General features: G+C 50.3%; 2 protein-coding genes across 10 annotated transcripts; one reads left to right on the forward strand and one right to left on the reverse strand.

The window, feature by feature from the left end:
- Positions 1-335: 335 nt before the first annotated feature.
- SNX32 (sorting nexin 32) lies at positions 336-25,361 on the forward strand. Of its 6 annotated transcripts, none has more exons than XM_035263325.3 (13): positions 336-513; positions 16,079-16,183; positions 16,538-16,648; positions 16,766-16,887; positions 17,048-17,171; positions 17,372-17,476; positions 17,673-17,778; positions 17,927-18,002; positions 18,238-18,277; positions 19,023-19,109; positions 19,188-19,347; positions 19,425-19,510; positions 22,932-25,361. In XM_035263325.3, exons 1-13 carry the CDS (start codon positions 469-471, stop codon positions 22,947-22,949), a joined length of 1,185 nt encoding a protein of 394 aa, XP_035119216.1. In that variant the 5' UTR covers positions 336-468; the 3' UTR covers positions 22,950-25,361. The 6 variants fall into 6 exon arrangements, with proteins under 6 accessions (XP_035119216.1, XP_009006736.1, XP_009006737.1 ...); XM_009008488.5 differs by lacking the exon at positions 22,932-25,361 and adding an exon at positions 19,816-20,224; XM_009008489.5 differs by lacking the exon at positions 22,932-25,361 and adding an exon at positions 19,816-20,224 and having other exon boundaries at positions 336-504.
- CFL1 (cofilin 1) lies at positions 21,290-25,888 on the reverse strand. 4 transcript variants are annotated; one of them, XM_009008492.5, is made up of 4 exons: positions 25,633-25,888; positions 22,399-22,706; positions 22,137-22,213; positions 21,290-21,933 (listed from the first exon to the last, which is right to left on the reverse strand). In XM_009008492.5, exons 1-4 carry the CDS (start codon positions 25,642-25,644, stop codon positions 21,821-21,823), a joined length of 510 nt encoding a protein of 169 aa, XP_009006740.1. In that variant the 5' UTR covers positions 25,645-25,888; the 3' UTR covers positions 21,290-21,820. The 4 variants fall into 4 exon arrangements, with proteins under 4 accessions (XP_009006740.1, XP_035119236.1, XP_035119238.1 ...); XM_035263345.3 differs by lacking the exon at positions 25,633-25,888 and adding an exon at positions 24,537-24,620; XM_035263347.3 differs by lacking the exon at positions 25,633-25,888 and adding an exon at positions 23,411-23,445.
- Positions 25,889-26,670: the final 782 nt, after the last annotated feature.

Here is a 26,670-nt window from a genome sequence, read left to right on the forward strand (position 1 = left end):
CACGCGCAGACCGCACGTGGCGGTTGGAAGCAGGGGCCTGGAACAGTGGCACGAGGTTGGGGTGTTAGTCCGCCGGAGACAGGAGGGAAACGCGGCACTTGGCCTCTGCGACCCTAGAGCTGTCTTGACCCCAGCTCCCACACTGTCGCCTATCACTGGCCTACTCTCCATGCGGCGTGCCCCTTAAAAGCTGAGGCCTGGGCCAGGAACCGCAGACATTCCAGCCAATGGCGTCACGCACGGTACCCCGGTATCCAATCGAAAGGCGCGGATGAGAGAAACGGGTGGGAACCGCCCCCGACTCTAGGCGACTCCCTGGCCGGGCGGGGGAGAGCGTCTCCGTCAGCTGAGAGCATCCGGGCTCGGTGGATTCTTCGGGCGAGTAACGGGGTCGACCTGCGGGAGCTGTGTGCGTGTCTGTGCAGTGGCTGGACGCTGAAGCCGTGTGTGCTGCAGCGCAGGAGAGCGATGGAGGTGCATCCGGAGGCAGGGAAGGAGGGCAAGGTAGAGAAAGTATGATAAAGACCCCAGCCAGCCTCCCCTCACTCCGTGAGAGCCCAATCATGTGGTGGTGTGTGCGCGCGCGCCCGCGTGTGTGCGCGCCTGTCTGTGTGTCTGTGGTCCGCCTGTGTCTTTCTGTGTGCGTATGGTCTGCATGTGTCTGTGTGTATGTTGGTGTGTCTGTATATGACTGTGTGTGTATGTCTCTGTGTGTCTGTGTCTCAGTGTGTGTATATCTGTATCTGTGTGTGTATCTGCGTGTCTCTGTGTCTGCATGTGTCTGTGTGCACGTGTACGTGTGTCTGTGTGCGCGCATGTCTGTGTGTGCATGCGTCTGTGTGTCTGTGTGTCTGTGCATGTCGTGTGTCTCTGTGTGTATGCTCTGCATGTGTCTTTGTGTGTGTGTGCGTGTATAGTCTGCATATGTGTGTGCACATGAGTCTCTGTGTCTGTGTGTACGTGTGTGTCTATCTCTGTAGCTGTGTATGGTCTCATGTCTTTGTGTGTCTATGTCTGTGTGTGTGTCTGTGTGTCTCTATGTGTGTGTCTGTGTGTGATGGTCTGCATGTGTCTTTGTGTGGGTATGTGTCTGTGTCTGCATGTGTCTGCGTGTCTGTGTGTGTACATGTCTTTGTGCGTGTCTGTATATCTGTGTCTGTCTGCATGCATGTGTGTGTGTGTCTGTGTGCCTGTATATGATCTGTGTATGTCTTTGTGTGTCTGTGTATCTGTGTGTGTTTCTATGTGTGTCTGTGTGTGCATGTGTCTGTGTGTTTCTGTGTGTCTGTATGTGTGGATGTCTGTGTTTGTCTTGTGTGTCTGGATGTATGTGTGCCCATGTGTCTCTGTGTGTATGTGTGTGTCTGCACAAGTGAGGGAAGGGAGACTTGAGCAAGGGGGTGGGAAGCATCTGTGGCACCTGCGTGGGGATTGATGAGGATGCCAAGGGAGCCAGGGTTTTGCCTTTGTCCTGACAGATGGAAAGCGACCCGTCACTGTCACTCTTACCCTCCTCAGAACCAACTCACGCTGGCTTGATGGGGGTGGGGGGTGAATGGGGGAGGAGGGCTGGATGTTAGGGATTGAGCAGAGGCTGGCGTCCTCTTCTTTCCCAAGGTGAGGGAATCCTGTTTAGCACTAATGGCTTCACTTGTGTTCTGAGTTCACATAATCATAAGACCATTTCTTCCTTTGGACTTCATTCAGCAAGGAGTTGTTAAGCATCCATGTTGTGCCAAGGTGGTTACAGCATGGAGAGGTGCCCCCTTTTGGGAGTTGGAGGCATATGCCTAGGGGGCTGTGGCTGAGAATGAGGGTGAAGCAGTTGTGGTCCATCTTTGAGGCCCCAGCCCCCTCAAGCAGCTACCAAGCAGTGTAGGTCAGAGGAGAGATACTAAGGCAGCAAGAAGGAGGCTGGGGACTAGGAGACCTGCTGCACCAGTGAGCCAGACTGTATGTGTTTGGGGTCTGGGGTAAGTGGGAGAGCCTGCCTTGGTAGTGTCAGAGAAGCCAAGAAATGAGAAGTGGGGTTCAAGTGGTTCGGAGGAACAAGAGGGGCTGAGAGACACAAAGCTGGAACAATATGTCTGCTTCAATGTTTATCGATGTTCATCTTCATGGTTAAAGTAGTTAACATATATAAAATGCTTAGGACATATATATGAAATGGTTAGAGTGGTGCCTAGCATATTGTAAAGGCCAACATAAGAGTTAACTATTATGTTATTATTATTATTATTGTATTATTATTGCTGTATGTTCTGAGGGTGTGTTGAGCTATTGAACAGATAGATGAACCACCCAGCCTTTGCAGGAGCCATAATCTCTGAAAATTCACTACCAATACTTATCCTCTAGGTTAAGATTGCCTTCTCTAAGATCCTCCTTTAAATATAGAGACATAAAAGAATATATAAGTAAAAATGTAATAGAGGAGAAAATGAAATAATATAAAATACTAGCCAGGTGCAGTGGCTGAAGCCTGTAATCGCAGCACTCTAGGAGGCCAAAGCAGGCAGATCACTTGAGGTCAAAAGTTCGAGACCAGCCTGGTCAGTATGGTGAAACCTCATCTCTACTAAAAATACAAAAAATTAGCCATGCATGGTGGCACGCACCTATAATCCCAGCTACTTGGAAGGCTGAGACAGGAGAATAGCTTAAACTCAGGAGGCAAACATTGCAGTGAGCCAAGATCGCACCATTGAACTCCAGCCTGGGCAACAGAGCAACACTCTGTCTCAAAAATAAATAAATAAACCCAAAGGATTATAAATAGTTCTACTATAAAGACACATGCACACATATGTTTATTGCAGCACTATTTACAATAGCATAGACTTGGAACCAACCCAAATGCCCATCAAATGATAGACTGGATAATGTGGTACATATACACCATGAAATGTAGCCATAAAAAAATGAGATTATGTCCTTTGCAGGGATGTGGATGAAGCTGGAAGCCATCATTCTCAGCAAACTAACACAGGAACAGAAAACCAAACACCACATGTTCTTACTCAAAAAAAGCAAGATGACAAGTTGGCAGACTGCTACATCAGTAATTACAATAATTATGAATGGACTAAATTCTCCAATTTAACAAAACATTGTCAGATTGTATTTTGGAAAAAAAACAAACAACTAGAGTTTGTTAAAAGAGACATCTTTTAAATATAAGGACATAAGGTTGACATAAATGGGTGGGAGCTGAGCATAGTGATGCCCACCTGTGGTCCCACCTATGTGGGAGGCTAAGGTGGGAGGATTGCTTCAGCTCAGAATTGTTTGAGGCTACAATGAGCAATGACCTCTGATTGTGTCACTGCATTCCCACCCGGGAGACAGAGTAAGACCTTGTCTTATTTAAAAAAAAACAAAAAAAAAAAAACAAAGGCGGGCACGGTGGCTCACGCCTGTAATCCCAGCACTTTGGGAGGCCAAGGCAGGTGGATCATGAGGTCAAGAGATCGAGACCATCCTGGTCAACATGGTGAAACCCCGTCTCTACTAAAAATACAAAAATTAGCTGGGCGTGGTGGCACGTGCCTGTAATCCCAGCTACTCAGGAAGCTGAGGCAGGAGAATTGCCTGAACCCAGGAGGTGGAGGTTGCAGTGAACTGAGATCACACCATTGCACTCCAGCCTGGGTAACAAGAGCAAAACCCAAAAAAAAAGGCCGGGCACAGTGGCTCACACCTGTAATCCTAGCACTTTGGGAGGTCGAGGTGGGTGGATCACCTGAGGTCAGGAGTTCAAGACCAGCCTGCTGGCCATCATGGTGAAACCCCATCTTCATATATATAATCAGCAGGTTCTATTTCACAAAAATAGAAAAAAAGAGGGTTGGGCACAGTGGCTTATGCCTGTAATCCCAGCACTTTGGGAGGTCAAGGTGGGCAGATTACTTGAGGTTAGGAATTTGAGACCAGCCTGGCCAACATGGTGAAACCCCATCTCTACTGAAATTACAAGAATTAGCTGGGCATGGTGGCACATGCCTGCAATCCCCACTACTCAGGAGGCTGAGACAGGAGAATGGCTTGCCCTCAGGAGGTGGAGGTTGCAGTGAGCCGAGATCATGTCACTGCACTCCATCTTGGGTGACAGGGCAAGACTTTGTCTCAAAAAAAAAAAAAAAAAGTATATCAGAAATAAAGACGGATGGCCAGGTGCAGTGGCTCATGCCCATAATTCCAGCACTTTGGGAGGCCAGGGTGGGTAGATCACCTGAGGTCAGGAGTTTGAGACCAACCTGGCCAATGTGGTGAAACCCCGCCTCTATTAAAAATACAAAAATTAGTCGTGGCAGACACCTATAATCCCAGCTACTTGGCAGGCTGAGGCAGGAGAATCTCCTGAACCCAGGAGGTGGAGGTTGCACGGAGCTAAGATCACGTCATTGCATTCCAGCCTGGATGATGAGAGTGAAACTCTATCTCAAAAAAAGAAAAAGAAAACAAAAGAAAAAGAAATAAAGAGGGGCATTTTATAATGTCCCTCTTTTATAAATAAAGAGGGATATTTTATAAAAGAATTGATTCCACAGAAAGATAAAACAATCCTAAATTTATATGCACCTAATAATATAGCATCAAAGTAAAAGATGACAGAACTAAAAGAAATAATAGGCAAACCTACTTAATAGTAAATAAATTATGTTTGTTTGTTTTTTTTTTTTTTTTAGAAAAGGGGTCTTTTTATGTTGGCCAAGCTGGTCTCCAACTCCTAAGCTCAACTGATCCTCCCACCTCAGCCTCCCAAACTGCTAGAATTACAGATATGAGTCACTATGCCCAGCCCAGTAAGAAATTTTAACACAACTCTCAACAACTGTTAGAACAAGCAGACAAAAATGTCAGTAAGGATTTAGAAGATTTAACTAATATGATTAATCAACTTGATCTAATTGACTTATGTAGAGCTCTATACTCAACAACTACAGAAAGCACATTTTTTAAAATGCACATGAAACATTTACCAAAATTAATTATATATTCAGCTATAATGCAAGTATCAATAAAATCTAAAAGACTGAAATCATATAGAGCATATTCTCTGCTCCAGAATTAACAAGGAATCAAAACAAAAACATAACTAGATTCTAAAATATTAGAAATTAAGCAACATGCTTCTAGATACTCATAGGTCAAAGAAGAAATTATAATGAAAAATAGAAAATATTTTAAAATTGATTCTAAAAATATGACATATCAAAACTCCTAAGATACACACAGTGTCCAGAGGGAGATTTATACTACAACATGCATATTTTAGAAAAGAAGAAAGCCTTGACTTTATGACACTAAAGAAAATAAGTTGTTATTTTTTGAGACAAAGTTTCACTCTGTTGCCCAGGCTGGGGTGCAGTGGCACAATCTCAGCTCAGTGCAACCTCTGCCTCCCAGGTTCAAGTAATTCTCCTGCTTCAACCTCCCCAGTAGCTGGGACTATAGATGCACGCCATCACAACCAGGTATATATTTTTTGTATTTTTAGTAGAGACAGCGTTTTACCATGTTGACCATGCTGGTCTCAAACTCCTGACTTCAGATGATCCACCTACCTCAGCCTCCCAAAGTCCTGGGATTACAGGTATGAGCCACCACGGCTGGCTGGAAAAATAAGTAACTTAAAAAAATTCTTTTGGGCTGGGCATGGTGGCTCATGCCTGTAATCCCAGCACTTTGGGAGGCTGAGGTGGTTGTATCAGGAGGTCAGGAGTTCCAGACCAGCCTGATCAACATGGAGAAACCCCATCTCTACTAAAAATACAAAAATTAGCCAGGTGTGATGCCACGCACTGGTAATCCCAGCTACTCAGGAGGCTGAGGCAAGAGAATTGCTTGAACCTGGGAGGCAGAGGTTGCGGTGAGCCGAGAGTGTGCCATTACACTCCAGCCTGGGCAAAAGAGCAAGACTGTGTCTCAAAAAAAAAAAAAAAAAAAGTTAGAGAAAGAAGAGCAAGTTAAACCCTAAGAAAATAGAAGGATGAGAGGATAAGCACAGAAATCAATAAAGGCTGGTTGTAGTGTCTCACACCTGTAATCCCAGCCCTTTGGGAGGCCCAGGTGAAAAGGGGAGGATCACTTTAAGCTCAGGAGTTTCAGACCAGCCAGGGCAACATGGTGAGACCTCCTCTCTACTAAGCAAACAAACAAATAAACAAAACTCAATAAATAGAAAATAAACATACAAATAGAGAAAATCAATAAATTGATAATGTCAAAAGTGGTTTTTTAAAAAATTAATAAAATTAATAAACTAGCAAGACTGACAAACGAGAGATTGAGAGAGCAGGAGAGACATGGAGAGGAAGAAGAAGAATACGAATTACCATTATCAGGAATGATAAAGGGGCATCACTACAAATACTACAGACAAAGAAAGACAATGAGTAGATATGAACAAGTTTTTGCCAAACTCTAGGTAATTTAGATGAAATGGACAAATTTATTGAAAAAGGCAACTTACCAAACCTGAAACAAGAATAGAAAATCTAGGTAGTCCTATACATATTATAGGAATCTGTAATTTAAAACATTTCCAGAAATCTCTTTCTAGCACAAATAAAATCACATGAAAATTCTTCAAAACATTACAGGAGAAATAATACCGTTTTATGTAAATTATTCCAAAAAAACAGAAATAGAAGGCACAGTTTCTGTCTTATTTTAGGAGGAGAGCATAACCTTGATACAAATATCTGTCAAGAGGAGATAGAGATGGTGGTGAGGATTGCACAACAATGTGAATGGACTTAATCCCACTGAATTGTATGCTTAAGAATGGTTAAAATGGGGCCAGGCACAGGGGCTCAGGCCTGTAATCCCAGCATTTTGGGAGGCTGAGGCAGGTGGATCTCCTGAGGTCAGGAGTTCAAGACCAGCCTGGCCAACATGGTGAAACCCTGTATCTACTAAAAATACAAAAATTAGGCTGGGTGCGGGGGCTCATGCCTGTAATCCAAGCACTTTGGGAGGCCGAGGTGGGCGGGCGGATCATGAGGTCAGGAGATTGAGACTATCCTGGCCAATCTGGTGAAACCCCATCTCTGCTAAAATATAAAAATTAACCGGTCGTGGTGTTGCGTGCCTGTAGTCCCAGCTATTTGGGAGGTTGAAGCATGAGAATCACTTGAACCCAGGAGGCAGAGGTTGCAGTGAGTCAAGATTCACCACTGCACTCCAGCTTGGGCAACACAGCAAGGCACCGTCTCAAAAAAAAATGGTTAAAATGGTAAAATTTATATTATGTATATTTTATCACAATAAAAAATTCTTAGGAACATTACAAGAAAGGAAAAATTCATGTTAATATCTCTCATGAACATAATGAACATAGATGCAAAAATCATAAAATATGATCAAGTTGCAGCTGGGGGCCAGGCATAGTGGCTCATGATTATAATCCTAGCACTTTTGGAGGACAAAGTGGGAGGATTGCTTGAAACTAGGAGTTCAAGACCACCCTGGCCAACATAGAGAGACCCCCATCTCTACAGAAAAATTAAAAACTAGCCAGGCGTGGTGGCACATGCCTGTGGTCCCAGCCCCTTGGAAGGCTGAGGCTGCAGTGAGCTGTAATCATAACACTGCCCTCCAGCCTGGGCAACAAAGTGAGATCGTGTCTCAAAAATTTAAAAAAGAAGGTTGAGGCTGCCCATGGTGCTCATGCTTATACTGCCAGCACTTTGGAAGACTGAGGCAGGAATATTGATTGAGCCCAGGAGTTGAGCTGACAGTGAACCATGATCACACCACTGCACTCAAGCCTGGATGACAGAGCAAGAAACTGTCTTCAAATAAAAAAAAAATCAAGTTGAATAAGCAATATAGAAAAGGATAATACTTCATGAACAAGGCCTTTTTCCAGGAATGCAAGGTGGTTTAACATTTGCAAATCAATCAATAAAATTCAGCACATAAGCAGGAAAAGTCAACCCTCTCCTCAAATTAGACATAGCAGGGAGCTCCATTAAGCTTCATTAAGATATCCTTGATTAAAAAAATATCTAAAAACACTTTGGGGTTAAGTTTTGAATGAAGTCCCTCTTAGATCAGGAACATGTCATCATATCATCACTTCTACATTGTCTAGAGGTCCTGGCAAGTGTAATAGGGCAGTAAAAAGAAATAAAGGTATAAAGGTTAGAAAGGAAGAACTAAAACTGTCATTATTTTCAATTATTGGACTGTATATGTAGGAAATCTAAAACAACATGAAGGTGGCACAGGCCTGTCATCCCTGAACTCCGGCAGGCCTACGTTAGGAGATCTCTTGAGCCCAGGAGTTCGAGACCAACCTGGGCAACATAGTGAGACCCTATCTCTATAAAAAAATGCAAAAATGAGCCGGGCATAGTGGCAGATGCCTGTAGTGCCAGCTACTCAGGAGCCTGAAGTGGGAGGATCCCTTGAGCCTGGGAGTTCAAGGCTGCCATGAGCCAAGATGGCACCACCACACTCCATCCTAGATGACAGAGCAAGACCCTGTCTCCAAAAAAAAAAAAATCTACAAACAATTAAATTTATAAGTGAATTCATTGATTCTGTGACTAGAATTTTAAAAAGTGAATTCAGCAAGATATTTTAATAATTTATTAAAATTAAAAAGTAAATTTGCCTGGACACATGGTAAATATATAAAAATCTATTATGTTTCTTTCTTTCATTCATTCTTTTTCTTTTTTTTTTTTTTTAAGGTGGGGTTTCACCATGATGGCCAGGCTGATTATGAACTCCTGACCTCAGGTGATCCACCTACCTCAGCCTCCCAAAGTGCTAGGATTACAGGCGTGAGCCACTGTGCGCAGCCTCTTTTTTCTTTTTTTTTGAGACAGAGTCTTGTTCTGTCACCAGGTGCCAGGCTGGAGTGCAGTGGCGCTATCTCGGCTCACTGCAACCTCCATCTCACTGGTACAAGCGGTTTTCCCACCTCGGCTTCCCAAGTACCTGGGATTACAAATGCCCACAACCATGCCCAGCTAATTTGTTTCAACATGTTGACCAGGCTGGTCTTGAACTCCTGACCTCAGGTGATCCATCAGCCTCGGTCTTCCAAAATGCTGGAATTACAGGCATGATTGGCGTTTTTTTTTTTTTTGAGACTGGGTCCTGCTCTGTCATCCAGTCTGGAGTGCAGTGGTGCGATCATGGCTCACTGCAGCCTCGACCTCCTGGGCTCCTGTGATCCTCCTACCTCAGCCTCCCAAGTAGCTAGGACTACAGGTAGCTGCCACCACACCTGGCTAATTTTTGTATTTTTTTTTGTAGACAGAGGGTTTCGCCATGTTGCCCAAGATGGCCTCTAACTCCTGGGCTCAAGTGATTCTCCTGCCTGAGCCTTCCAAAGTGCTGGGTTTACAGGCATGAGCCACCATGCCCAGCCTATTGTGTTTCTATATGCAATTATAAGATGAAACTTTAAAAGATATTTAAAAAGCAAAGAAAGGCCAGGCGCAGTGGCTCACGCCTGTAATCCCAGCATGTTGGGAGGTAGAGGAGGGGATCACCTGAGATCTGGAGTTTGAGACCAGCCTGCCCAACATGGTGAAACCCCATCTCTACTAGGAATACAAAAATTAGCTAGGTGTGGTGAAGGGGGGGGGGGTGCCTGTAATCGCAGCTGCTTGGGAGGCTGAGGCAGGAGAATCGCATGAATCCAGGAGGCGGAGGCTGCAGTTAGCCAAGATCCTGCCACTGCACTCCAGCCTGGGTGACAAAGCAAGACTCTCAAAAAATTAAAATTAAAAAAATGAATTGAAAGGCCAGGTGTGGTGGCTCATGCCTGTAATTCCAGCACTTTGGGAGGCTAAGGTGGGTGGATCATGAGGTCAGGAGATCAAGACCAGCCTGGCCAACATGGTGAAACCCCATCTGTACTAAAAACACAAAAATTAGCTGGGCGTGGTGGCAGGCACCTGTAATCCCAGCTATTTAGGAGGCTGAGGCAGGAGAATCGTTTGAACCCGGGAGGTGGAGGTTGCTGTGAGCTGTGCCATTACACTTCAGCCTGGACGACCTGAGCAAAACTCCATCTCAAAAGAAAAAAAAATGAATTGAAATAGATCATAGCTGGACAGGGTGGTTCACGCCTCCAATCCCAGCACTTTGGGAGGCCAAGGCGGGGGGATCACTTGAGGTCAGGAGTTTGAGACCAGCCTGGCCAACACAGTGAAACTCTTGTCTCTACTAAAAATACAAAAATTAGCCAAGCATTGTGGTAGGTGTCTGTAATCCCATCTACTTAGGAGGCTGAGGCAGGATAATCACTTGAACCTGGGAGGCAGAGTTTGCAGTGAGCCAAGATCGTGCCACTGTACTCCAGCCTGGGCAACAGAGCAACACTCTGTCTCAAAAAAAAAAAAAAAGAAAAAGAAAAAGAAAATGGATCATAGACACAAGAGCTAAAACTATAATGCTTCTAGGAAAATAAATAGAATATCTTCATGACCTTGGGGTAGGCAAAGTTTTCTTCAACAGGACACAAAAAGCCTTAACCATAAAAGAAAAGACTGTTAGGCTGGGCGCAGTGGCTCACGCCTGTAATCCCAACACGTTGGGAGGCCGAGGTAGGCATATCACCTGAGGTCGGGAGTTTGAGACCAGCCTGACCAACATGGAGAAACCCCATCTCTACTAAAAATTCAAGTTAGCTGGGTGTAGTGTCACATGCCTGTAGTTCCAGCTACTCGGAGGCTGAGGCAGGAGAATCACTTGAACCTGGGAAGCGGAGATTGTGGTGAGCCGAGATCGTGCCGTTGCACTCCAGCCTGGGCAACAAGAGGGAAACACCATCTCAAAAAAAAAAAAAAAAAAAAACACTGTTACGTTGAGCTTGTAACATTTAACATTTGAACCATTAAGAGAGACTAGGAAAAGATGTTGACAAGACTATAATCAACAAAGGGTTTATCTCCAGGAACAGAGTTCCTACAAATTACTGAGAAACAGATCATCTGATCTTTCAAAGAGGTGCAAGGAAGGAACCAGAGACCTGAACAAGCGATTCACAAAAGAAGATATGCAGATGGCTGATAAATGCAGAAAATGCAGCCCAGCATCATTCCTCACCAGGTAGCACCGGTGACACTCCCCAGGCCTCAACTAACAGGGCAAAAGTAAAAAAAAACTAACAACTCTGAGCTGTCACCGTGGTTTGTGCCCAGATTCATCTATATATTCGACGCAATCACAATCAAAATCCCAGTACGTTTCTTAGGGGTAGAAATTAACAAGCAGAATATGTGCAGAAATGCAAATGATGTATAATAGCCAAAATGATTTTGGAAAAAAAGAATGAAAGGGGAGCCCTTACACTATGGGATTTCAAGTCTCACCTGTCAGGTTACAGTAATCAGGACAGTGAGATATTATAAGGACAAACATATCGACCAGTGGAACAGAGTAGAGAGTCCAAAGTTTATCATACTTAATAGGTCAATTGATATGTGTACACAAAAGCAACTCTTAGCTACTCCAGAGGATCGCCTGAGCCCAGTTCAAGGCCAGCCTGGACAACATTAGCGGGACTCTTGTTTCTTTAAAAACAAAAAAGAGGCCAGGCATGGTGGCTCATGCCTGTAATCCCAGCACTTTGGGAGTCCAAGGCGGGTGGATCACGAGGTCAAGAGATTGAGACCTTCCTGGCCAACATGGTGAAACCCTATCTCTACCAAAATATTCAAAAATTAGCTGGGCGTGGTGGCACGCACCTGTAGTCCCAGCTATTCGGGAAGCTGAGGCAGGAGAATTGCTTGAACTTGGGAGGTGGAGGTTGCAGTGAGCCGAGATCTCGCCACTGCACTCCAGCCCTTCACCTGGTGACAACACGAGACTCTGTCTCAAAAAAAAAAAGAGAGAGAAAAAGATAAAAATGACTAACAGTTCTTAAGTATTGGCAAGGAGGTAGTATAGCCGGAACCTTCATGCACAGTTCGGCTGGGAGTGCAAATTGGTTTAGTCACCTGAGAAAACTGTTTGGCAGTATTTACTAAAGCATTTTAAACATACAATATGCCTTCCCTGTGACCAAGCAATTCTCATACCCAACGGAAATGGGGACTTAGGTCAAAAGTCGTCAAAAGACGGCTGGGTGCGGTGGATCACAACCTGTGATCCTAACACTTTGAGAGGCCGAGGTGGGAGGATCACTTGAGGTCAATAGTTCAAGAGCAGCCTGGACAATGTAGAGAAACCCTGTCTCTACTAAATTACAAAAATTAGCTGGGCATGGTGGTGGGCACCGGTAATCCCAGCTACTCAGAAGGCTGAGGCAGGAGAATAGCTTGAACCTGAGAGGCAGAGGTCACCGAGAGCAAGATCACGTCACTGCACTCTAGCCTGGGTGACACAGCAAGACTCTGTCTCAAAAAAAAAAAAAGGGCCTCAAAAACATCTGCGAGAATTTTCATGGACACAGTGGTGCACACCTGTAATCCATCTATTTGGGAGGCTAAAGTGGAAGGATGGCTTGAGGCCAGGAGTTCAAACCAGCCTGGGCATCACAGAGAGAACACCCCCCTGCTTAAAAGGAAAAAAAGTAAACATTTTAAAAAGATTGTTCGTGGCAGCTTTATTCATAATAGCCAAAAACTTGAAATAATCCAAATGACCATCAACAGTAGAGTGGATACATACATTGTGATATAATCATATAATGAAATAAGACACAGGAATGAAAACAACGAGTTCTCCTCTCAACCACATCGAGAGAGCTCTCTAAAGAATGGGGGCATAAAAGAATACATAACACATAATTGCATTTCTGGGAAGTTCAAGAATAGGCCAGAATGGGCTGGGCTCAGTGGCTCATGCCTGTAATTCCAGCACCTTGGGAGGCCGAGGCGGGCCTTGAGGTCAGGAGTTCAAAACCAGCCTGGCCAACATGGTGAAAGCCCCTTCTCTACTAAAATAAAAAAATTATCGGGGTGTGGTGGTGGGCGCCGATAATCCCAGCTACTTGCCAAGAGGCTGAAGCAGAAGAATCCCATCAGCCTGGGGGGTAGTGGTTGCAGTGAGCTGAGATCACGTCACTGCACTCCAGCCTGGGCAACAGAGTGAGACTTTGTCTCAAAAAAAAAAAAGAATAGGCCAGAATAATATATGGTGATAGAAGTCAGAATGGTGGTCAGTTCTGGGGTGGGGGATAATTGTTTTTTTTTTTTTTTTGAGACACTTTCTCACTCTGTCACCTAGGCTGGAGGCTGGAGTGCAGTGGCAAGATCCTGGCTCACTGCAGCCTCAACCTCCCAAGCTCAATCTTCCCACCTCAGCCCCCCAAGTAACTGGAACCACAAGCATGTGACCACACTCAACTAATTTTTTTTTTTAGACAGAGTCTTGCTCTGTGGCCCAGGCTGGAGTGCAGCGGCATGATCTTGGCTCACTGCAACCTCCGCCTCCCACATTCAAGCAATTCTCCTACCTCAGCCTCCCACGTAGCTGGGACTACAGGCGCCCACCACCATGCCTGGCTAATATTTTTTTTCTTTTTAGTAGAGAGGACGTTTCACCATGTTAGTCAGGATGGTTTCAATCTCCTGACCTTGTGATCTGCCTGCCTTGGCCTCCCAAAGTGCTGGGATTACAGGTGTGAGCCACCATGACTGGCCAATTGTTGGGGTGTTTTTTTTGTGGAGGCGGGGGTTGGAGGGTGTCTCACCATGTTGCCCAAACTGGTCTTGAACTCCTGGGCTCAAGTGATTCTCCTGCCTTGGCCTCCCAAAGTGCTGGATTACAGCACTTTAAAAAAAATTTTTTTTTTTTTTAAAGATGGGGTTTCACCATGTTGGTCAGGCTGGTCTTGAACTCCCAACCTCAGGTGATCCGCCCACCTTGGCCTCCAAAGTGCTTGGATTACAGGCGTGAGCCACCATGACCGGCCAAAAAAATTTTTTTAATTATCTGGGCATGGTGATACATGCCTGTGGCCCTTGCTACTAGGAAGGCTGAGTCAGGAGGATTGCCTGAGCCCAGGATATGAAGGCTGCAGTGAGCTGTGGTGGCGCCACCACACTCCAGCCTGGGTGACAGCAAGACCCTATCTCCAAATAAATAAAGAAAAAAATATAAAATGATCTGAATTGGGTGATGGTTACCTAGCCAAAATATGCACAAAATTAATTGGTGCTTTACACTTAAAATTTGTGCCCTTTCCTATAACTTGTGCCTCAATTTAAAAAAAAGTGGGGGGGGGCAGGGACCGGGTGTGGTGGCTCACGCCTGTAATCCCAGCACTTTGGGAGGCCGAGGCAGGCAGGTCACTTGAGTCCACAAGTTCAAGACCAGCCTGGCCAACACAGGAGAACCCCGACTCTACTAAAAGTACAAAAACCAGCCAGGAGTAGTGGTGTGCACCTGTAATCCCAACTACTCAGGAGGCTGAGGCAGGAAAATCGCTTGAACTCGGGAGGCAGAGTTTGCAGTGAGCCGAGATCATGACACTGCGCTCTAGCCTGGGTGACAGGGGGAGACTCTACCTAAAAAAAAAAAAAAAAAAAAAAATTGGCGAGAAACACTGTAGAGACAACCCTGTGAACAGTGACCAGCGACCTCAGGGTCAATTCCTTTATGCTGGACAGCCAGGAGGAGGGGAGAGATGAGGGTGGGCATCTCTATCCAGGGAGGAGACATCACTAGACCAGCTGCAGATGGGCCACCATCAGGCAGGGGCCTACCTGTTTCTGGACCCACATACCATCAAGTCCCATCTCAGGGACCATCTCCAAAGTGTGCCAAAACCAGAGAGAGGAGAGAGTGAGGTCTCCAGATTGAGAGGTGGGACAGGTGCCTTTTGAATACTGGTGAGCAATGCTGAAAGACAGAGTGATCCCTAAGCCTCTTCCTTTCCCCCTAATATCACTTGGCACAATGATGTGGACACAGTAGGTATTCAATAAATGCATGTTGCTTCTGGCCCTTTGGAAGGCTAAGGTGGGAGGATTGTTTGAGCGCAGGAGTTGGAGACCAGCCTGGGCAACATAGTAAGACTCTGTCTCTAGAAAAAAAAAAAAAAATCGCTGGGCATGGTGGTACATGTCTGTAGTCCCAGCTACTCGGGAAGCTGAGGCAGGATGATCACTTGAGCCCAGGAGTTCGAGGCTGCAGTGAGCTATGATGGCACCACTGCATTACAGCCTGAGTGACAGAACAAGACCCTGTCTCAAAAATAAATAAACACATGTTGAATAGCTCAATGGAAGAACAAGCTAGTAGCTCAGTGTCTTGTGGACCTTTTTACTTGGAGAAATACACATGCTTTGCATGTAAGCCGTTGCCTCTTGGCACCAAAAGTAGTAAATGGAATGGTTTTGGCAACCCCACCAGAAGGGGTGGGAACATCTCATCCAACTCACTGGAAGCCTTGGTTAAGGAATGCCTGAGGAAGCCAGCTGGGGAAGGGGTGGGCAAGTAACTGAGAAAGGGCATGGGGTTGGGAATTAAGAAACTGAGTTTCGCCGGGCGTGGTGGCTCATGCCTGTAATCCCAGCACTTTGGGAGGCTGAGGCAGGTGGATCACCTGAGGTCAGGAGTTTGAGATCAGCCTAACATGGTGAAACCCCATCTCTACTAAAAATACAAAAATTAGCCGGGCATGGTGGTACACGCCTGTGGTCCCAGCTACTTGGGAGGCTGAGGCAGGAGAATTGCTTGAACCCAGGAGGCGGAGGTTGCAGTGAGCTGAGATTGTGCCATTGCACTCCAGCCTGGGCCACAGAGCAAGACTCATCTAAAAAAACCAAACAACAAAACAAAAGAAAAAACTGGGTTTCAATCTGGTACTGTTGTTTTGCAGCTGCGTGGCCTTAGACAAATTACTTTACCTCTCTGGTGGTCTCCGCTTCAGTATCTGTAAAATGGGAAGCATTCTGCCTGCCTCCAAGGGGGGGAGTGTTAAATGTTTTGGCAGTTCCCAAGCTCAGGTCAGTGCCTTATCAGGACCCCTCTCTGGTGACCTGGGGCGTTGTGGAAGCAGTGTTGCTGAAGAGGGTTCTGCAGGTGGACCAGGCCTGCAGGGCAAGGAAGGGCAAAGGGGCCACGCTCAGCCAGGCCAGAGACCTCCTTTCCTCCACAGCCTTCCTGCGCGTTGGTGGAACTGCAGGGAGACAGCTCCTTACAGGTTGAGATCTCTGACGCAGTCAGTGAGCGGGACAAGGTGAAATTCACTGTTCAAACCAAGGTGAGGCAGTGCGGGCCACAAGGAAAGGTGCTGGTGGCTGCCTGCAGGAGGCCTCCCCCAGGGGTGGTTGGCACGTGCCAACACAGCATGTGGGCCCTGTCCCTCCACCTGGCACTTGCCCTCAGTCCCTTCTAGAGAGTGAGCATCTTGGCTAGGCTCTGGGTGTCTTTGCCTGAGGCCCTGAATCCTAACCATCCCCGTCCACCATTCTGAATGAAATCATGGACACCTGAGCTCTAACTGGGTCCTCCCTGGAAAGTGGGATGAGAGGGACCCAAAAGTAGGTGCCCAGGAGACTTGTTAGGCAGGGCTTGAGGCAGAGAGAGGGACCTCAGACGGCCTTCCTGCTTCCAGAGCTGCCTCCCTCACTTCGCCCAGACTGAGTTCTCAGTCGTGCGGCAGCACGAGGAGTTCATCTGGCTGCATGACGCCTACGTGGAGAACGAGGAGTACGCCGGCCTCATCGTGAGGAGGGGCTGGGCAGGGCTGGGAGGGACAGGCAGAGCGTTGGGTGAGGACCAAAGGCTATGATGGCCGCCTTGGCAGTGAGAGGCCTCCCAGCTCCGTCCCTCCTTTGAGCAGATCCCCCCAGCCCCTCCAAGGCCAGACTTTGAGGCTTCGAGAGAAAAGCTGCAGAAACTGGGTGAGGGGGACAGCTCTGTCACTCGGGAAGAGTTTGCCAAGATGAAGCAGGAGCTGGAAGCGTGAGTGCCACCTCTTTTCCCTGCTATGCTCAGAGCCCAGCTGTCTTCCCCAGCTATCCTCCCAATGAATGTTTAGCAACCCTGACCTCTGACCCCAGAAAGGGGGCAGGCAGGATGATGGGAGCTGAGCAGGGCCTGTGAGCCGCTGCTGCTCTCGCAGGGAGTACCTGGCCATCTTTAAGAAGACAGTTGCGATGCACGAAGTCTTTCTGCAGCGCCTGGCGGCGCACCCCACCCTGCGCCGAGACCACAACTTCTTTGTCTTTTTGGAATATGGACAGGATGTGAGCTGGGCAGAATCCCTAAAATCACCCCTGGGGCAGGAATCTAGCTTGGGTTGGGAGGCCCCCAGGGTTGGCAGGGCTGGACAAGCGGCCCAAGTGGGCCCAAGCCTGTGTCTCAGCTCCGTGAGTGGCTTGTGACACGGGCTGGGAGACGAGAACGCCCACCCCACCATCACACCCTCCCTCCCTGTGTGCCTCAGCTGAGCGTCCGGGGGAAGAACAGGAAGGAGCTCCTGGGAGGGTTTCTGAGGAATATTGTGAAGTCCGCAGATGAAGCCCTCATCACGGGCATGTCAGGGCTCAAGGTAACCCTCGGGGCTTCTCTCTAGATTCAACCCAGTGCAAGTCCACAGCACAGACTGAGGCCCAGGCTGGCTGTGGGAGGGAAGCCAGTGGTGGGGCCTGGCCTGGATTGGAAAGAGATTTTGCCAACCCTGGGTGCCTGTGCTGCCAAGCTCCTTGGTGACCCAGTGTAAATGGGCTCCTGCCTGGCTCCCTTAGGAGGTGGATGACTTCTTTGAGCATGAGAGGACCTTCCTGTTGGAGTATCACACCCGTATCCGAGATGCCTGCCTGCGGGCCGATCGCGTCATGCGCTCCCACAAGTGTACGCAGGGCCCAAGGGGTCCTGGATCCCCCTGCCCCTCTCCCCAGCGGTTCAACTCCTTGGGGGAGAGAAGAGAGCAGGGCATGCCACAAGCACCAGGGCTTGACATGCAGATGTAGGGGCTCTGATGGGGGTTGTTCCCCAACAGGCCTGGCAGACGATTATATCCCTATCTCAGCTGCACTGAGCAGTCTGGGAACACAGGAAGTCAACCAGCTAAGGACGTGAGGACTCCTCCCACCTCTACCCTCTCCCTATGCCTGTAATACCATTTCTTCCCATGAGGGGCCACTCTGTAGATGTCTACTGTCAGCTCTAAGTGGGAGGTGTAGGCTCTCTTGTTGGGGGAGGGTGTTGGGAGGGAAAGGGGTGAGGGAGATTCCTGAGGAGAGGCTGAAGCAGAGAGGCTTTGAGCTGTGTCTCAGCCCGATACCCTAACTCCTCCCCACTGTTTCCTAGGAGCTTCCTCAAATTGGCAGAGCTCTTTGAACGGCTGAGGGTAAGTACTGCCTTCTCTTTCCTGGTGAGCTTTGGAGGGAAGATGAGTCCTGGCAGAGGAAGAGCTCCAGGATCATCTTGGGATATTCAGTGATAACTTGGGCCCACTGGCAAGTTGGTCTCACACTCCAGTCTAATTTAATAAGAGGTGGGGTGAAGACGAGAATCCAGCCTTGTGTGTGTGTGTGCGCAGGGAGGCACAGGGTGTGTCCAAACCTCTGGCAGGCTGCACCCAGCTGCCAGCACACTGCCCAGGTACATACTTTCCCCCCTCTTCCCCAAGAAAGTCACTGGAGTGTCTCCATCTTCCTAAAATGTCTGTTTAGACCGCATTTCTTCCTGCTCAAGGCCCTTCAGGGACCCTGCCTCTTCTGGAAGCTCCCCAAACCCCAAAGCCCAAAGTCCCAAGCTTCTGTTTTCAGCCTCTTGTGCTCCAGCCTCTGCCTCCATTCCCTGCTTTGCCCAAGTGCCCTCCCTGAACCCAGGCTTAATCCAGGTTATACCCAGGCTTGCACAGCTGCCAAGCCCTCAGCTCCCTCTGTCTGCCTTTTACTTAGTCTCCAAGATCCAGACTAGATGCCACTTCCTCTGTGAAGCCTTCCCTGGCCTGCTCCCCTGAACACCAGGTCTGACCTGGAGCAGTTACCTAAGGCTTCTTTGCTGGATATTTAGATGAAGAGGCACCTCCCACCCTTTAGCTGCCCCTCTGACAAGCTCCCTTCCCAGTGCCCACCTTTCTGATGCAGAAGCTGGAGGGCCGGGTGGCCTCCGACGAGGACCTGAAGCTGTCAGACATGCTGAGGTATTACATGCGCGACTCACAGGCAGCCAAGGTGAGAGGCAGCCCCAGAGCAGTGCTCAGGCCTGGAGACCAGGACAGGGCAGCAGTGACCCTGTGCCTGTGGTCCTAGGACCTGCTATACCGGCGGCTGCGGGCACTGGCTGACTATGAGAATGCCAACAAGGCGCTGGACAAGGCACGCACCAGGAACCGGGAGGTTCGGCCCGCAGAGAGCCACCAGCAGCTATGCTGCCAACGCTTCGAGCGCCTCTCCGACTCTGCCAAGCAAGGTGAGCCCGCAGCCCCCAGCCCAGAGCCACCTGTCCTGCCCTGCCCAGGGCCCCATGCCTCTTTCCCTCCTCTCCAGAGCTCATGGACTTCAAGTCCCGCCGGGTCTCCTCTTTTCGAAAGAATCTCATTGAGCTGGCAGAGCTGGAGCTCAAACATGCCAAGGTAAGCCCTCCCACCTCATGGGCCCTTGTGACGCCTCCCACCTCTAACCTCCCTCCCCCCACAGGCACGAGGGTATGCGTGCATGTGTGTACACGAGTGTGTATGTGCCTATGTGGGTGTGTGGAAGGGCCATCCATGAGAGCAGCCCCAGCTAAGGCTCAGGACCCTTCTTGGTAAGAAGCCCGTTAACCACACCTGTTATGCAGAGAGCAGAGGTGTGGGGAGCAAGGGGGCATCTAATGTGCAGAAAGAATGGCACTGACTCAAGGAGCAGGAGACTTCAAGGACCTGTTTCTCCTCTGCAGGCCAGCACCCTGATTCTCCGGAACACCCTTGTCGCCCTAAAGGGGGAGCCTTAGAGCAGCCAGACCTCTGCCAGACCTTGCTCTGGGATCTCTAGTAACCGGGGTATCCCCGATCCCTCTCCAGCAAGATGTCTCCTTCCCTAGCACAGCGCCACTAGCCACATTGTCCTCCCAAGGAAAGCCCAAACCCCCTACCCCCCACCACCACCAAAGGTGCCAGGCCCTGCAAGACACAGGGCAGCATGGGCATCATAATTGGCCACAGGTCAGCAGAGCCCCAGGGACCCTGACATCCCAACCATCAGGTTGAAGGACAGCCTCTACTCTCACCCATGGCCTTGAAGGAATCATAGTTCACTTGATCCCAGCCTGTTCTCCTTTACAAATAAAAACCCTGGTTTTGCAGCAAGGAGGCCTGTTGTCCTTACTTCCCACAGCTCAAGGGTCCACCAGGCACACCCTCTGCCAAGGCAGTATGAAGATCAGATCCTGGGGACACCACAGAGGGCACTCCTGCAGCATCCTCAGCCCTCTCTCCAGTGGCAGCAGGCTCCCTGTGAGAAGGCAAGACACCCAGAACAGTCTTCCAGATTTGCCCCCACTCCCACAAACCCTAGCACCAAGATGAATCCCAAGTTTTCCACACCTGTTTCCTAACCAGAAAAGGGACCTAGTCCTTCCTCCCAGAACAACTCATGAGCTCCCAGGAGTTAAGGAGCCAGCTCTAAGTCAGGATGCAGCCTCCCTTCTCAGTTGAGGTAACTAGGGAGGAGATATAGACCCCACATTAGCACTATGAATTCACCTCACCCCTAGGGCCAGACTTCTTTCATGTCCTTGCCTGCTGGGCAGGTGAAAGCCCAAAGTACAAGCTGGAAAACAGCCCATGGCAATGGTGGCAAAAGGCACCGGCAACACCCTTTTGGTTAAACATAGGGAGGCGGTGCCTAAGACACCTGGGTCTGAAGTCCTGGGCTCCACCTGGGTGGCCCCACCCTCAACAGACTTCAGCCACATCTACAGGTCAAAGGCTCAACTTGGCCTCTTACTCATAGAAGCCACTGGACCTGACCCTCATAAATTTGAGTCAGCCATCTAGGGAAGACAGACCAAACCAAACCTTACAGATACCTGTGATGTGCCTATCAGCCCACAACCAGGCAGGGACAGAACAGAGTATCAGATGGACCTCACTGCCTGACCAGGCAAAGCTACAGAACAGCCAATTCAGGCATGAGTCACTTTTGCTGGAGAACCCCTGTAGCCAGCAGCAGACACACCCACCCTTCAACAGCCAGTCTGTTGCACCAACAGAAATGGTGACCATCGGAAGAGTGTCTCAGCCAGTCACAAGCCAGACAAGGGTGTGCAGGGGCTGGTTGGGCATGGGGTACAGAGAACACAGATAGTACCATTTTCCCAGTGCACCCCCACTCCCTAAGGTCTCCTGGGCCCCAACCTTGAAACACACATCTCATTAATGAGTCTTTTTATTGTCTTTTTTTAAATCGAAGGTCCCTTAGTGGTCCTGCTTCCATGAGTAGCAGTGACCAGGGGAAAAGGGAGAGGAACCAGCCGGCACAGGGAGGGGTCATCTCCACAACATTCCATTTATACACAGAACTAAACAGACAAGCACAGAGTCACTATTGCGGTTAGAAGTTGGCAGCATGGGAAGGGGGAGGAACAAGTGGGGATTGGGGATGTTGTTAAAAAAAATACAGGCTCTCCCCACAACTGGGAGGCCTCAGGGGAACTTGGTCTGCTTCAACCCAAGAGGAATCAGAAGATCAAAAGCAGTTTGGGAAGGCCAGAACCGTCAGGGATGGAGGGAGGAGGAAAATCCAGGGGGTGAGGGGTCTGTTTGGCAACTGGGGTGAAGGGATTGCCCTCCCCCTGCTGGGATCCCCCCAGCCCCTCCGGTCTGGCAGGAAGGGGGCAGCCTGCAACCCCCAAGGGCAGGTGTGGGGCTGCCAGATGCTCCAGGCAGGGGGCCAGAAGGGGCTCACAAAGGCTTGCCCTCCAGGGAGATGACAGCACTGCCCCCCAGCTTCTCTGCCAGGGTGCAGCGGTCCTTGACCTCCTCGTAGCAGTTTGCTTGCAATTCATGCTTGATCCCTGTAGGGAAGAAGGGGGAGCATCTGTGAGCAGGAAGCACTGGGGTGGGCAGTTTCTGTGGTTGGGAATGAGCCAATCAAAGCAGATGGAAGGAACAAGCAGGCGGTGAAGATAAGGGGGTGGACCCCCTCTGAGTGACATTCACCCTACTCTGCAGCCAAGGCCAGAGCAGAAGGGCACCCAGTACCAATGCTGGCCCTTACCTGTCAGCTTCTTCTTGATGGCGTCCTTGGAGCTGGCATAGATCATTTTGCTCTTAAGGGGCGCAGACTCAGGAGCCCTGAACAGAAAGATGCATCAGGGCTCTCACAGCAACAGCAAAGCCATAGGTGACTTTGAGAAACCCTTGGGCTGGCAGTGAAGAGTCTTTTGTTACAACCCCTACCCCAAACCCACACCTCTGGAGCCACAGATGAGAAAGGGGGAAGGTGATAGAAAGAAGTGCCAGGATGAAGAAGAGCTCACCAGAAGATAAACACCAGGTCCTCCTTCTTGCTCTCCTTGGTCTCATAGGTTGCATCATAAAGGGCGTAGCGGCAGTCCTTATCTGGCAGCATCTTGACAAAGGTGGCATAGGGGTCATCGACAGTTTGGCCCACATCGCCCACCAGGATCTCCTTGCCCTCCTCCAGGATGATGTTCTTCTTGTCCTCACTCAGGCAGAAGAGCACAGCCTTCTTGCGCTTCTTTACCTCCTCTGGCGTTGAAGACTTACGCACCTTCATGTCATTGAACACCTTGATGACTCCATCAGAGACAGCCACACCAGAGGCCTAGGAGACATGCCACATATCCCTCCTCAAAAAAAGGATTCTAGGGAATTGCCCCTTGTTTTCAATTCTCAGTCCGCGCCGGGCACTAGTGCTCTTCCCAAGGCAAGTCACTGGTGTTTCCCAACCCAGGCCACTGTCAAAGAACCAGATGGGACACAACCCCAGAACGGCAGCCATGGCTTCTGATCACCTAGTTCAATAACCCCCACCCCCCTTATTTTACAGGAAATGGAAAACTCGTGAAAAGCAAAGCCTTGACCGATATGTGGACCCAGAATTAAAAGATCCACTGGCTCCTCACAGTATTTGCTCTCAACCTTTAGATAAAAGTGGTGACGTCGAACTTCGCAGATAGAAGGACCCAAACACCCGAAGCAAGACTCCTCTTCAGAAAGAGCCGAGACCCCACAATGCTAAATCGGACCCAAGGGCATTGAACAGTTCCAACAAATCCACCAGAACTGCTTAACGCAGTTATTACACAAACGACGCCTGTTCCCTGCGAGGGTCTTTTTCAACCAAAACAAGAATCACAACCCCCACTAAAGACCCTGCCTGACAACTTTCTTCTGGGAATGGGCCCCAGAAGTTGCTGGTAGAAACTGACATGCCAAACTCAAGTGCCCAGAGGCCTCGAGAGCTCTTTAAACTCCTACTCTGCACGGTGCTTCGGGGTGCCCGAGACAGGAGACGGAGGGACTGACCACGGTAAATCTGCTCCCTCGAACTCCCCGGAACTGCAGATAAACTGGCCACGTGACCCAACCGCTTCCGGAGTGGGCGGGGAAAGGAGATCAGCTAGGCTCGGCGGCCCCCTCCCCAGTAGAGAAACGCGTACCCTAAAGGCAGCAGCACCTCCAGGTCCCTAACCCTGTGGAATCGCCTTAACCAACGGGCATATCAGACCCATCTGCTGCAGGCAGGAGCCTGGGCAAGCTACATAACCTTCGGTTTTCTCAGCCCTATGGCCGTATGCAGGGGGCGGGATGGTTTCCGGGCGGTGCCCGCCTGGGTCACTTCCCTAAACTCGGCTCCACCCTCAGGCCCATCCGGGAAGGCCCCGCTCGCCCAGAGCTTCGACACCGGCGGCCGGGCCTGAGAGTGCGCGCACGCGCCGACGGACAGCGCCGTTCCAGCCCTCGCACGATGCAAGGGTGAGAACGCAGCTCGATGGGGTGCGCTCCAGAGCCGGCCACGGTCTCTGGGATGCCCCCTCCAAGCCTTGCGGTGCAAGGCCCTAATCGCAGACACCCATGCCCCAACCAGAACTCTGTTGTCCCAGCATCCCCCCTCGCCGCGACAGCGCTCGCCCCTCCCCGGCGCAGGCATCTCTGCCACCTGCTACCGAGACGGACCCGGCTGCCGAGGGAGGGTGACGCGGAGACAAGAACAGCCTTGGGTGGGGCGCGCGCGCAGAGACCTCTCGCGCGCTTTTCCCTCACCGCCCCCGGGCCGGGTTTGGACGCCGCGTGCTCCAGTCGAGAGCGCGCCCCTAAGAAACAACGCACGACGCAGGCCGTTCAGCGAGGGGCGCGCCGGCGCGCGACCCAGACCCCTCCCCCCGCGGCCGCTGTCCATCAGCGCGGGCACACCAGCGGGTGGGGGAGGGGAGAGGAGCCCAGGGAGCGCGCGAGCGACGTCCAGGCCGGCCCTCCCCGGCGCCCCCGGGCGCGCACGCGCATTCCGGTACTGCCCGCTCCTCCGTGCGAGACCCTCATCCCGCCCGGGGCGCTGGGGGAGGGGGTGCCGGACATCGCTCCCCCGCCGCCTCCCGAGCGCAGGCGACCGACCCGCAGCCTCCTCCCTCGGGCGCCGTGGCCTGCCGCTCACCATGTTTCCGGAAGCGAAAAGAAGAGGGCACGGAAAGCCACAGAAGAAGAGAGTGCTGCAGCCGCTGCCGGGACCCGACTGAACGCGGCCTCTCCCGGCCCCTTCCGTTTAGTAGGAGCCGCACAATGAGGGGCGGGGCGGGCTTCCGGTGCTCCCTCCGCGGGCCGACGGGAAATGGAGTCCGGCGGCCCTGCTCCGCCGCCGCGCTCGCTGGGTAACGGAGTCTTCCCGCGGGTCGGCCCCGCGCCGCAGTGCATGCGGGGAAATGTAGGCCCGGGCCGCGGGCAGGGCCGCAGCGCGCAGCGCGAGCCTATTGGTCCAATTTAACAGGAACTGCTCTGAGTCCTGCGAGGCGGCGCTCAGTAAAATGACCCGAAAACGATCCCGGATTAAGCGGCTTTTTATCCCGAAGCAACACGGCTTTCTTAAGACCCATCTGATATTATCTGGCTTCCTTGTTCTGAAATTTTTGAGTAAAGTTAGGGTTTTGCTTTTCTGAATTGAATCCCGTCCTAAAGCAAAGAAAATCACAAGTATGAAGACGTTGTCAGGCCGACAAACACTAGTACTCTGCATGTGCAAAGCCACTTTCGTCTTCTGATAAAAGGCCATGTGCAACGTCAGTAAAATAAAAATAGGAGAAAAAGGCACAGGGGAAAGGCTGCAAGGAAATCTCTGAGAGCTTTGTTCTTCTTTAAAGATGTTTGGCAAAGTCATGAGGCGATAAAGGGTAAAGACGAGGAATGAATTGTACATTCAAGGCCTCGTTACGTGCCTTTTACGTGCCAGTGAAAAGGAACAGATATTAAACCAGACTTGAACCCAGCTCTCGAGTTTATAGCCAGGCATATGGCTCTTCCAACACCTGTAAAAACTGAGACAAGTTCTGTGGTAGTATATTCCTTAAAAAAAAGAAACGAGCGGGGGACTCCGGGATGATTTTGTTGTCCTATAACAGTGCCACAGCCTCACGCCCAGGAAGAGAAGACTGTGTCGCAAACAAGTAAGAGTCAAACCCAGAAATGGACCTGGGGGCCTTAAACCCGTAAACGGAATTAAGGTTGTAAACGGAGAGCGATGCTTGGAAGTGGGGTACCTTGCAGAGCATGCCGGGGGTTGTAGTCGGGGACGTTCCACAGCACCGCTCTCCACTCCGGGCTCGCAGCGCTCCAGGTGAAGGCTGCAGCTTGACCCCCGCCTCCCGCGAGTGCCCCTGCCTGAAGACGAGGCTAGCGCCACCTTTTTTGAGTCTTAGAGTTTCCAAGAGCAACGAGGAGGGGGACGGGGCTTCGCAGTTTCCCTGGAGACGCGCTCCTGCCCGCCCCTAGCCGCGAGATGCCCTAGATGTCCTTATTAGGACAAGAGACTCGAGGGGGGCGGGGCCAGCCCGACAGCCGGCTTCAGGCTCCTTATAAGGCCGCGCCGGTAGGGAGGTGGGAGCCGGAGCCGGCTGGCGGAGTCCGGAGGGGCGGGCCTCGAGCTCTGGCGCCCACCTCTCTTCCTCGCAGGCTAGAGACCTGCGTCTCGCGACTTCCGGCATAACAACTAGAGGCCGGGTGTTGCTTCAATCCCTGGCAAGTAGCCTGTGTCCAACTCAGCTATACTAGTCCTTCAGGAGTGAGGTTGAAACCCTTTGTAGGGTTTCCATTTGCAACCTCCTTGAGGGTCTCCCACATCCGATTGGCCACAAAAACGACGAAGTGTTCTGCCGTCTACCTGTGTTTGGTCGTCTTAACCCGCGGCCTGCTCCACCCGCCCCCGAACCCAACCACGTGCCCACCTCAGGTCTCCCCAACTGCCAAGGTGCCCAGGCACCTCTTAATTTACAGTTCTTCCACTAGGCCTCTGGCCCCCAACCCCCCAGGTCCTATTTTGGGCCTTCTCGGCACGTCCCCGACTTTCTCCCCACCACACTCTTTGCCCTGTATCCTGGGGATGAGGGCCACCATTTCCTCCAGGGATGCTGCAGCTCCTCCTGCCTTACCTTTGTGGCCTCATCCCCGGCGCTCCTTTCTGGGTGTCCCTCCCACCAGTATGTTTGCACCCGTTTGTTTCCCGGCCCCTGCCTCTTCGGGACTCTTCCTCAAGCCCAGTCTCCATCTCCAGCCTCCTCTTCAAACTTGAGGCGGAAACT

The sequence above is a fragment of the Callithrix jacchus genome, chromosome 10 (genome assembly GCF_049354715.1).
Source record: "Callithrix jacchus isolate 240 chromosome 10, calJac240_pri, whole genome shotgun sequence".
Lineage (NCBI taxonomy): Eukaryota > Metazoa > Chordata > Mammalia > Primates > Cebidae > Callithrix > Callithrix jacchus.